Consider the following 12464-nt stretch of genomic DNA (forward strand, 5'->3'; position numbering starts at 1 on the left):
AGTGGAGCATGCACAGTGGGAACACCTTCAATGAACAAGATAATGCTTCTCCGATGGACCTTCCTCAGGTTACAGACTAAAGAACCGAGCCTTCTGTCACATGAGCAAGCAGATCTTTCTCTACGTTTGCGGACATGCCTCACTGCATGTGCACTGGCCACTTACCTGAGGCTGGGTTCAGAAGGCATGTCGCCGGACAACAGAAGAGGAGGCAGTGGTGGAGGTGGAGGAGAGGTGCTATGTGGCTCCTGGGGACTGCAGTCTCCTCGCTGGGAACATACATCAGCCTGACAGGACAAGAAGAGCATGTCAGCTTTACTCAGGCCATCCGCGCGACCCAGCCGCAATGTGACAGCCTCCTGTGCGACGTGTGAAGGGGATGCAACCGCCCGTCAAGCCTAATGCTGACTTGTCCCTACACTTGTCCCTGCACTGGCCTTGGCTTTGGCAATTCTCAAAGCTGTTCTTCCGAGGCGCCTTTTCATGTGCAGCGCCGCGGCTGTGAAAGCCACAGGCAGCGCATAGACTTCAGAGGAGGAGAAGTAAACAAAGCTCAGCACCTCTTCAAACAAGCTGTGAGTCCAAATTACACCAAGTCCCTCTGGTGTAGCTACAACCTTGACATAATGTGCTACACACCTGCATCTGATATCCCTTAAGTCTCCTGCGAGATGAAGCATATGAGGGAAAGCAGAGGTCGGTGCAGATGCACTGATATCAAAGCTGCTCTGGATACTCTGATTAAAATACTACTCCGCTCGCTGTACACAATGAGTCGCCCCTGGTCCTCGAATGTGGCTGTTCTATATGTGGTAGCTTGTTTGTGTATGTGTGTGGTTCACCTAGAGTGTGTACAGGCAGGGCTGAGTGTACAACTGGCTGCTCTTGGGTGTAGTCCCAGGCGAGATCTCTTTATCGATCCCTTCACGAGTGACCTTCAGACGCATGGCCGCAAGCAACTGCAGCTGACTGATGAGGGACAAAAGAGAAGGCCCCTCAAGGTCCTGAGTCCAAACCCCCAAAACACACAGCAGTCGGGCCATGTTTCATAGCTTTGGCTGAATCCGATTTTTGATGTGGTTCTTACAGAGAAATAAAAGCAAATGTACTCGCAATGAAATCTGAGAAGCCCTCCACTTGTGCAAATTCAGACTGTTATGCCATTTCTCTCTCTCTCTCTCTCTCTCTCTCTCTCTCTCTCTCTCTCTCTCTCTCTCTCCTTGATGATCTCCCTCTCTATCTGTCTCCGTGGATGTCCCCAATAGGCAGCTTATGAATTGCACATGTCCCACACTATGGGATTCTTTAGAATGTATTTTTGATAAGTAGGCTACTTAGATAGATTACATAATTTTGGCCTCAGAAGAAAACAAACATGATGCATGCATGTGGATATCTTTAGGATCTGATGATCACAACAAGTGGACCATTGTTCCCTGCTAAAACACTGTAATCTCCTGACTGGAAACAGCCACGGTGCTAAATGTCTCTATAAGCACAACCGACATTTCTCCACCACCAATGCCAGAGGGAAGGTATGGGTTGCCAGAGAAGCAGACACCATTAATGCATTAGCCTAACTGTCACTTTCCAAAAGCTCTCCAGCTGTCAAGAGGTCTCCTAGCAACAGGCCAGCGCCTCGGTCCACAAACTATGGGTCGGAGAACAACCTCCCCCGTACACGAGCAGAATAATCCTGTTGCATCCATCACATGGCGCACGCCGACAAGCCACACCAAAATCTACACAGAACACCTTGCGGCGTGGCAGGAATGTACTGTATTCGACTCTCTCTCTCTCTCTCTCTCTCTCTCTCTCTCTCTCTCTCTCTCTCTCTCTCTCTCTCTCTCACTCTCTCTCTCTCTCTCTCTCTCTCTCTCTCTCTCTCTCTCTCTCTCTCTTGTCTTAATGTGGCCACAAGCTTACGCACCTCATATGAATGTGTTATGATCCAGTCCCGTGCCTCTCTGGCGGCGCCTCCGTGACAATTGTCATCTAATGTCCGAGGTTGGTGATGGTCTCTTTCACATCCAGGGCGAGGGGAGAGAAGAGCGCCGCGGCGAGCAGATGCGCTCAGTTATAGCGGACACTTTATTGGCTACACTGTAGCACCTAAATTGTTACATTATAACCCCGCCTCTAACGCGGCGGTCACATGAACGTGAGCATAGAGGGGGGATACAGCGCCCCCGGGTGGAAAATTGGGACACGGCGAGTTGAGTGAATGTATGTTTGCAGTAAGATGTGCGCCTGCAGGGCCAGCAGGGGTCCTCGTAGGATCTCCTATAAATGAGGAAAAGTCTTATTACTGTCACTGTAATTAGTGGCTGCTTCCACTAATGTCTTATAAGAAAACAAAGCCGATAGGATGCATTAGAGTTGTATTGTTATCTCCATTAGTTATTTTAAATATATATATATATATAGTCCTGGATGTTTCACATTCAATCTGTGAGAAGTTATCTGTATAATTCCATAGCCTGTATCACATTTACAGTCCTTTCTAAAAAATAAGAAGCAATATTTAGCAAAGCTTCAGCATCCTCACCCACTAATCCACCGAATTTAAAAAAGATGAGAAAAAGAAGAAATACAGTCTAGATTAAACCGTTGACTCGCTGACTCAGTTGAATAATAGTTACATTTTACTTTCAAGAATTTACACTTTGAACAATCCTTGCAGTTTGTATTACTGCCATTTGGCCTCACAGTGTCCCGTATCCTTCACAAGCCCATCTGCTCCCGTGCAGCGTTCAAGTGCTCTCGTCAAACCAGGCCAGCTTTCTGCTGCTCTTGGCGTATTCACGTGCCCTAATTGAGCAGTAACGACACTTTGTATTTCAATCGTTTTCCAGCAGAGCGTTTTTAAGCACAACATGTTCTACTCCAACGTATCTGTTGAATGCTTAATCCAGTTCATAAAGAAAGTCTCGACATTTCCGAACGCACTTGAAGGCAGCATCGTTTCACAGCAGTCGGGACAAGAAAAGACAGAGGCACCGTGCCGGAGCTTGTCGCAGGAAACACGCCACCAACGAGCCTTCATGTAGTGGGTTGTTATGCGAACTCCTGGGCCGTTGGGGGTAAGTGCTAGCATTTCGTGTTTTACCCTCGTAGTCTTGTTTACTTTCTCGGACCGAAGTTGTTTTCGGCCGCCACACCATGGCAGACCGAGGCAGGGATGTTTACTGCACTCTCTCGGCGCCTTTTGGAGTCTAATTTATGGAAAAACGTCTTTCCTGCCCGCGATGGACTGACATGCTCCTAAAATAATTTAACTTAGCTCTGTAGGATATGCTAACTTAACTGAAGTCATGTGCAACGTTATGTGATAGGAACTCACCCGTTTTATCCGAAATGTGCGTGTGGGCTCGTTACGTGAAGCCTTGCTGCTGGGGAACGTGTCAGCTATCTGTTTCGCTAACTTGAACTGTCTCTTTAATCGTTGCTAATATGCTAACCGAAAATTGTATGCTAATAACCGAACAACACACTTGCCAACACTCTGCACAACGAGCACCGCCAAAGGTGGTTGTTGATCATAAACAGGGATGTGGTAATATTAGATAAACTCTGGCCACCATTGAAAATATCAACATGTGATAATCATCTGAAATTCAAGCACATACGCAAACAGCTCATCTCTTTATTCTTTAAAATCCCCAAACTAGTGGGCCCCAATGAAAACGTAAACCTACTGATACGTTGCTTTTGTATTCACACGAAAAGTGTAACCGTTTGTAAGGCTATCTTTTTTTTAGTCTAGTTTGTGAGTGAAACAGTGACAGTTTAATGTGCATCAACAAGCTGAGACTCATTCTACTGAATCACCTGGCTCTTTAGCATTCCCCAACCAGTGTAAATGCACTCATGTAAAGTGAGTGCATGGATTGACTGGATGTTAGTCCCCTTTAATCGCATTTAACTTATGTGTCGCCAGACAGTCTCAAACTGGAGTCTGAGGACCTCACAAGACCTATAGAGGTGCTTCTGAATTTTTTTTTATTTTAATAATTATTTTAATTAGCTTAATTTGATCCTTGATGTGCACAATGAGAGGTTACTGTAATACACTGCTTTGATGATGGGTCTTTGGTCTGTCTCTGCTCTGCAATTCTGTCGTAAATACAGTAATAACCACTTACAAAAATATTCTCAGCTGAGGTTCCTGAAGTCAAATCATCATGAAATTTGGGTTGACTTTGTTGTCCAAAACGAGCCTATCGGGATGAGTTCTTGTTTTTATGGAGCTGAGTTACTTCAGTTTTAATAGAAATACTTCATTTTCAGGGATGTGGAATTCCTGTCTGTGACCCAGACGCACATGCTGACCAAAGATGGGAACGTTTTACCTGCTGCGATGCCCTTCGGCTCCACTGAGATGACCCCAGGATAAGTGAAATGTGGATGACAGTGTGAGCCAGGGGAATTCAACATTTCGGCCAAAATATCCTCCCACTGAGCCAAAAAGATTTTTGTTTTAGGTTACACACACAAATACACTCACACTCACGCACGCTTCCAATCAACCGTCACAATGCAGAGGCCAGAACCACTGTGGGCGTTCCTAGCTCTGATATGTGTGGGAAGCTGCAGTGCCCACAGCCTGTTTACCTGCGAGCCCATCAAAGTGCATCGGTGCTTGGGGATGCCCTACAACATGACCTTCTTTCCCAATATGATGGAGCACTACGACCAAGATATTGCAGCTGCTAATATGGAGGTGAGTCCTTTTTGTGCTAATATTAGCCTTGTTGGGGATTGGCTATAGTCTTGTTTACTGCGAATAGAGTTTGTGATTACTTATTCACTTATTTATTTCTGTAAGTCTGTAAAATATGCAGATATCTTTTGAATTGTTTGGTTATGACTTTCCTTAATCAGCTCATAATTAAAAGACCCAACAGATATGAGGCAGCCTTTTAATTGTTACATTGGCAACTATTTGGCTTGACTCTAAATACTAGATGTGATCCCAAAAGAAACATTCCGGAGATAGATAGATATATATATATATATATATATATATATATATATATATATATATATATATATGAGGTTTGAGATTCAACAATGCACTGGAACACATGGATACCAAATATGTCTGTGAGACTGTCATTCAGTTTGGAATAAGTTGCTCTTACGTTGCTTTACGAGGGAAACTTTAGGTAGAGTGGTCTCACAGCTGTTGGCCCCCATTTGAAGGAATCACATCAGTCTAGGTTTTCCATGGAGAGTTATAATTATATTGACCAATGATAGAAAAACGAAGCTTCGTCTGCTTGTAAATTTAATGATAATTCAAGTCACATATTTAACGTCAATAAATAGCATCTTAGAATATTTGTGCCGCGTCCGATAGTGAGAAGTGCATATTGGTTAAACTATTATTACCGTTTTGTGATGGGCATTAACAGGAAAACACTGTTGACCAGCCACAGTTTGTCGTCATATTATACAGAGTTGTTATAGAGCATTATCTAGTCATTCAACTTTTGTATTGTCAACGACAAACTATTAATCTATATACTTGCTTTGAGTTATTTGTTGTCATACCTAATAGGTTTTAAAAACTATACATCACTGCCACGTTAAAACGTAGTGGGAAATTATGTGTGAAAAGGGAATATCTTCCCACTGAAACTACAAGTGAAGGTTCCTTAACAACAAAAGTAGATTAAAAAAGAAGGGCATCCTTACGTAGACCATGGTGTACTCTACAAAGGAGTAGTTGCAGTGGTGTTTACACAAGGTAATTTTTTTCTGGTTATTGTAGACTAATGAAAGAGGTACAGCAAACTCTGGCTAAACAACCCATGACTCTGCAGACCTCTGTGGGAAAAACATAATGTAGAAGCATAGAGTGAGCCATTTTGCCAAGGTTAATAGCTCACTGACTGACTCGCCAGCTATTAACCTTGCTACAAACATGATGGGTCCTTTTTTAATTACTACATTTTAACGGGCCAAACCTCTTGGGCGAGAGGAGGGGGGTGGTATATCATTGTTTGTACGGTGTCAGGGCAATAACTTGCACTATGAAAGTTGACAGCACATATCCTAGTTAGACCAGCCCTCAAATGTCAGTCAACAGTTGCCATAGAAACGCCCACCCAGACACTTGGAAGTTCAGTTTCCATAAATATGTCCAATAACATCTGCAAATATGCACAATGACTGCATTGTCATCATAATTCATATTTTCTTACAAAGTGAAGAGAATGACAATTCAGACTTTTGTCACTGGTCTTGTTTTTGTAACATGTCTTTTTAGATGAAGTGTGGTCTTGTGTCTCTCCACAGCCGTTAACTCAATTTCTGTAGAGATGTAGTTAGTGTCCAGGCATTCCCGAAGGCCAGGGTTTGGTTACACACATTTGGTGTCGGAGCGTGAACAGTGATCTGTTGAAGGAGTCTTTTGTGTGGCATCTGGCAAAGGTAGAGGCTTCTTATTTCACAGTAGCAACCTTGGCCACAGGCAACTTCATCGACTTTGTTGTGAGGGGCCTTTGATTTCTGGAGGAAGGGGAGGGACACACCCAGTCTCTCACAAAGCCTTCCCGGCATACCACGACGAGTATCCTCTCTGTTAATCACTCACTCATTTCCCCCCTGTACACGGTCTTACCTCTACGGTCCTGTCTCCCAGGTGACACGCTTACACTCTCTGGCCTACATTCAACATTACTGGTACATACTATACATAGCTCTCTTTGTCAGCGTGCAGTGATTTCTCACAAAGCCCTGACTCTAACGGTAGGATTTTCCGGAAGAGGATAACCTTTTCCCGCCCTTGGTCCCAGATTCCAACAGTGTGTGTGTGCCAGCTTTTGAAACGTAAAAGTTTAAAGCATTAGAATACAAAGAGAATAGAAAGGGTAATTGAAGTACTGTAACGGACAGGGAACACTTATGAGTCTTAAAAAGTTTGAGTGAAAGTTTGAAAAGTGATTTTCTGGCTATTTATGAAAAATCATTTAATCCTTGAAATACTTTGCTAGGAAATTATCCGCAGGGGATTTTTCCCTTTTTTTTTAAAAAGCGAATCAGCTCAACTTGTGCTGCTGATCCTGTTTGAAGGTTTCTGAAATGAGGGCAGTTTTTACAGTAACTCTGCCGTAAAGCAAATAAAGGTCAGATTGTTGAGCAATGGGGAGGAATTGAGAAGGAGTCCAAGACCTCCGCAGGAGAGAAACAAGGACGTTTACTGTCAGAGGGGGCAAGCCCAGGCCCCAGAGACACGGGCCTACTGCCAGACTGGATTTCAGGGGGAAAAAAGTGGAAAGGAAACATTGAATAGTGGACTGTGTTGGAATGTATGCGTTTGTTTTGTGAACAAATATTATCTGTAAAGGCTAACAGTCCATGTATGTTGGTCTGATAATGGTCAATGAGGTTCAAACAAAGAGTCTGCGCTGCTTCCAAAACGTGTGGTTTTAGCACCGCTATGAGTAAACAAAGTAGATTTGGTGATTATAAGCAGTTGAGAAGCAATAATAAAGGAGCCTATAAAATATACTGTAGGATTTGGGAACATCGGCTGGACTTATTTAACTGGAAGCAAGTTGTCTTCAGGGTGATCTGTGTATGCTTCGGATAAATAGGATACCCACTGATACAGCAGCCTCACCTTTCAACAGCTCTGTGCATTCCAGCCCTCCTGACCAGTCGTGTGTTTCCAAACGTCCAAGCAGTCATTTCCTGTCACCTATAGCCTCCCCCCCCTCTCAGCCCGCGTCTCGGTCCTCAAGGTTTTGACCAGCGTGTTGAAACGGAAGAATATGGGTCCCGGCTAGTGAATGGGCCCCTTTGTGTGTTGCTGTGTAAATCACTGCAGATAAACAAAATGAAGTTACTATGTCTATGTAAAGCAGTGACTCTGCAAAGTCAACCTATGCCCCATCATCATCACTTCTATATGTGTATGGGTTATTATGATTATATATTTATATTTTTATCTCGCAGGCCTCAAGAGGTAAAATTAAATTCATCCAGTTTAAAAAAAAAAGAAAAAAAACCTTGCTACTGTCTTCAGGAAGTGATCGTGTTTTCAAGATGAAAGCGATGTTTAAATGCTTAATTTTTTGTGATAAAAGGGGTTCAAACTTATAGGATGTGTCTCTATACTCTCGTGGAAAACACTTTGGTGAATTCATGTATTTTTAGTTTTTTTAGATCAGCGACGAGCACGGATCACAACCTTCCATATTCACCTAGTCATTTTTCGTAAAATGTAACTTATCTCATCCCCAGCCGTTCATGCCCCTGGTAAATCTGCGCTGCTCTCCAGACGTCCACCACTTCCTGTGCCAAGCCTTTGTCCCAGCATGCACCGAGGAGAACATGGTGATCCGTCCATGCAGAGAGCAGTGCGAGGCCGTCCTGTCGGACTGCGAGGAGAACATCCGAATCTTTGGTGTCGCTTGGCCTGCTGAGCTACAGTGTGACCGGTGAGAAAACCGCCATTACAGACAGTCCACAAGAGGAGAAGAAACGCTGTGGTTCTTGATCAGTCCATTGAAGGGTTTGTTTGTTGTTTCAACTAGATTGGACCCATGTAGTTCTCCCGTTGGTTCGTCGCTCCCCGCAACCACCCCAATGAGCTCCTCATCGGCGAAACGGGACCTCGGCTTCTGGTGCCCACTGCAATTGAAGACCAAACCGGGTTACGGTTCGTCGTTCTTAGGCGCCCAGGACTGTGCGCCGCCTTGCTCCAACATGTACTTCAAACCCCACGACATTGAATTTGCCAAGAACTTCATCGGCGTGTGCTCCATCATCTGCTTGGGCGCAACGCTCTTCACCTTCCTCACTTTCCTCATCGACGTCAAGCGTTTCCGCTACCCTGAGCGCCCCATAATCTTCTACGCCGTCTGCTACAGCTTCGTGTCGCTCATATACTTCATCGGCTTCCTGCTGGGGAACAATGCGGCCTGTACCAAAGCGGCTCACCCAGCCGGTGTGGACACAGTGGTGCTGGGCTCTCAGAGTAAAGGCTGCACTCTGCTTTTTATGCTGCTCTACTTCTTCTCCATTGCTGGCATCGTCTGGTGGGTCATACTCACCATCACCTGGTTCTTGGCAGCTGGACCCAAGTGGAGCTGTGAGGCCATAGAAAAGAAGGCGGTAAGTGTTTTTAGGAATTTACCAGAATGTAAATACAAAATGAGCAAATACAAGTTATGAGCAGCCAGGACAATGGTAGACGCTGTTGAATATCGATCCTCGTGGCTTCTGTCTTCCAGGTGTGGTTCCACTCTGCTGCCTGGGGGATCCCCGGGGTACTAACCGTCATGCTGCTGGCTCTGAACAAGGTCGAGGGGGACAACATTAGCGGAGTTTGCTTTGTGGGTCTCTACGACCTGGACGCCCTGCGCTACTTTGTCCTGGCGCCTCTATGCGTGGGCGTCGTGGTCGGCCTCTTCCTCATCCTGGCGGGCATAGTCTCCCTCAACCACGTGCGACAGGTCATCCAGCACGACGAGCGCAACCAGGAAAAGCTGAAGAAGTTCATGATCCGCATCGGCGTGTTCAGCTGCCTCTACCTGGTCCCGCTGGTCACCCTGTTGGCCTGCTACACCTACGAACAGAGTCACCGCAGCACCTGGGAGAATACCTGGATCAACGACCGCTGTCAGGAGTACAGCATTCCCTGCCCTTACAAGGTAGCCTGTGGCTCTGAACAAGTTAAGGGCAAAGGGCAAAGGTCAATGTACATTCTAAATGGTCAAATTACTAATAATAATAATTACTAATCTTCCCATGAAGCTCTCGATGTGTTGTGATTACATAATTTAACTCCACAAAAAAGAACGGATACACCTTTTGACCCAGAAGGACATTTTGTCATAACAATCCATGATGCTTGATTTTGTCTTTTTAAATTGATTTCATGTCTCTTTGTTCCAGGCAAATGAGCACGACCGCCCTGACCTCTCCCTGTTTCTGGTGAAATACTTAATGACGCTGGTGGTCGGAATATCTGCCGTGTTCTGGGTCACTAGTAAAAAAACCTGCTCTGAGTGGGCCTACTTCTTCAACAGGACCCGCAAGAGAGAGTAAGGCCTGTCGCATGTTCACGTTCACGTTCCATGAGAGATGCGTGTGCGGTTACACAGTAAACTCCTGTGTTCTCTGTCCCACAGTCCCATCACTGAGAGCCGCCGGGTGCTGCAGGAGTCCTGCGAGTTCTTCCTTAAGCACAACAGCCGCGTCCAGCACAAGAAGAAGCACTACAAGCCGAGCTCCCACAAGCTCAAGGTCATCTCCAAGTCCATGGGCACGAGCACCGGCGCCGTACACACCAACGCGTCCACCGCCGCCACCGCCAATCAAGGGACCTCTGCACTGGGCAATCACGAGCCCCGCATGCACGGCTCTCTGTCTGAGGCCTCGGCAAGGGAGCACCTGGACAGGGGAACCTCCAGCCGAAGCTCCAGGAGGGGGGAGAGGGAGAGGGAGAGGGAAGGGGGAGAGAGACGAAGCAAAGCGGGGAGCTCCTGTAAGATCAGCAGCCGTTCTGAGAGCATGCACAGAGTCCCAGATGGCAGGTAAGTGAAACAGGTGTGAAATACCTGTGAAATCTTTCTCTTTTTTTCTGATGAGCACAGATGTAACACCTGCACCACTACTACAATATTTTACATGCTCATATAATAGAACCCTCTGTTGCATCCCAGCTCTGTTTAGGGCGCCTATGTATTCATGTATTTTTATAGAGAACTTTTCTCCATACAAGTAATGACCACAGATAATCCCTGATGTGCCGCTTTAGGATGACTCCGAGGAACGAGCTGTCGGAGGTCAGGCACGGCCCCAGTGCACAGCAGCCTCCGGGTTTAAACCCATCACACAGCGCCGTCCAGGACCCCACCCACCAGCTGGCTCACCAGGTGCCCGATGAGAACAAGGTCGCAAAGGACAGCTCCTGCTGAGACATTGGACCCGTCCCCAATTGTGTCCGTGCATCCATCCTTGTATCCACTCAGTCATGCGTTTTTATGTGTCTGTGCATGATTGTGTTGGTTACGTTGTCGTCGAATGTTCGTTGCCAGCAAAATGTCCCATACCTCGCGTATTTTAATTGTGGTATGCTTGGACCAGAATTTGGGTTCCAGCAGAGGGCTCAAAGAGTTTTGAGTATTGAGACTGGCTGCGTCTTTCAGCTTTACTGAGCTTTTTCTACAGAAATGTTGCAGCAGCTCAGCTGTGATCCACATTTCCACCTTTTTATAACAACTACCAATCTGATAGCGTTAAAAAAACTTTAGATCTACTGTTTAGTAGATTTGTAGCTCAATGGCATAGAACGCACACTAGAAAATACATGCAATATTTATGTAAATGTTCTATTTTTGTAAAGATTTTTTAGAAACGAAGTCTTTCACTGGACTAGTCGCTACACTGAGTTGCTTTAATAAAGGTCATGATATTGCCAAACATTCAACCGAAAGAAAAGTCTTCCTGTGGTAAAACATTTTTTTTTTTAATGTCTTAATGTTTTTTCCTTTTGAAGAAAGACCTCATCTTGTAATGCACGCAGTGTGCTACTTAACTGCTCCTTTGACAAAGGCGTGCTCTTAAACTTGACTTGGTTTTTAGATGATGCTGAATTTAGGATTCTCACGTTTTCTTTCAAAGACCGTATTGATGTCTGTGTTGCGGTCCTTCTACTTTCTATTGCACAACCACTAATTGTGCAGATGTGTCTTCTTTTCAATTTTTTTTTACAATTGTTCTGTGAATTTGGATAAAGTATAGCTTTATAGTTTTCTACAAGAATGTGCCTTCCTTTGAGTAGTTTCTCCTCTTCAAAGGACTTCAAAGAAGCGACAGATGTTGTGCACGTGTGATGTCTACCTGTGTGTGTGTGTGTGTGTGTGTGCGTGTGCGTGTGTGTGTGTGTGTACACATTCATATGATTTAGAATCCAATTGAGGAAACTAATCAAACCGGCTTTGCACTATTTGTGAAAGAAACACACACCACTAATGAATAGTTCTAACCAAACAAACAGAAAAAGAAATGAAATTGTGTCTTTGTTCAGGGGTTATCCATAACATATGGTCATGGACCATATCATTCTCCTTCAAGTGCTTCCAGAACACCTTCCGTGTTTCATCCGTCATGCTCTAATGTCTGTTTTGCTGTGTAAGGGATGGATTCTTCCATTGAGGTTATGTGCCTTTCATATTGGAGACAATTCCCTTAATGCCAATTTAAAAGGGAGTCCTCGTCAGTCCTTTTCTGTTGTACCTGTATGTTCTTATTCTGGCACGTGGAAAGGGTCCATAGTCTATGAAATGCTCTACAACTTTTGTGAGACAGTTTTGTGTTGTTTTTTTTATTTCTTTTATGTAGCCTCTTGTCAGCTGAATTTTGTATCAATTTAATTTGAATAAAATATAATTCAATTAAAGAAAGATGCGAGTCAGTAACTGCTATGTATTATTGATTAAACACCA

The 12464-nt window shown here is 44.8% G+C and overlaps 2 protein-coding genes across 4 annotated transcripts in view; one reads left to right on the top strand and one right to left on the bottom strand.

The window, feature by feature from the left end:
• Positions 1-2118, bottom strand: part of klhl32 (kelch-like family member 32) — a 25715-nt gene extending 23597 nt beyond the window's left edge. For 2 of the 3 annotated variants that reach the window (XM_068569154.1, XM_068569152.1), the window contains exons 1-2: positions 1931-2118; positions 166-287 (exon numbers count right to left, since the gene is read on the bottom strand). In XM_068569154.1, coding sequence (XP_068425255.1) covers positions 166-188 — 23 coding nt within the window. In that variant the 5' untranslated portion in view covers positions 189-287; positions 1931-2118. Of the gene's footprint in view, positions 1-165; positions 288-842; positions 934-1930 lie in introns of those variants that run through there. The other variant, XM_068569153.1, reaches the window with a different exon arrangement.
• An 845-nt stretch (positions 2119-2963) lies between these two features.
• On the top strand, positions 2964-12375 carry fzd6 (frizzled class receptor 6). Its single transcript, XM_068569151.1, has 8 exons — positions 2964-3083; positions 4291-4723; positions 8254-8450; positions 8547-9126; positions 9246-9665; positions 9910-10058; positions 10146-10550; positions 10775-12375. Exons 2-8 carry the CDS (start codon positions 4538-4540, stop codon positions 10932-10934), a joined length of 2097 nt encoding a protein of 698 aa, XP_068425252.1. The 5' UTR covers positions 2964-3083; positions 4291-4537; the 3' UTR covers positions 10935-12375.
• Positions 12376-12464: the final 89 nt, after the last annotated feature.

Source organism: Clinocottus analis, unplaced genomic scaffold (genome assembly GCF_023055335.1).
Source record: "Clinocottus analis isolate CAN_PGR_092001 unplaced genomic scaffold, fCliAna1.0.p SCAF_9, whole genome shotgun sequence".
Taxonomy (NCBI): Eukaryota; Metazoa; Chordata; class Actinopteri; order Perciformes; family Cottidae; genus Clinocottus; species Clinocottus analis.

Bases quoted from the DNA above. Each gene is read 5' to 3' on its own strand.
- fzd6 (XM_068569151.1), top strand. From the start codon at position 4,538: ATGCAGAGGCCAGAACCACTGTGGGCGTTCCTAGCTCTGATATGTGTG. The intron at 4,724-8,253 runs GTGAGTCCTTTT...TCTCATCCCCAG, and splicing joins TTGCAGCTGCTAATATGGAG to CCGTTCATGCCCCTGGTAAA. The intron at 10,551-10,774 runs GTAAGTGAAACA...GTGCCGCTTTAG, and splicing joins CACAGAGTCCCAGATGGCAG to GATGACTCCGAGGAACGAGC.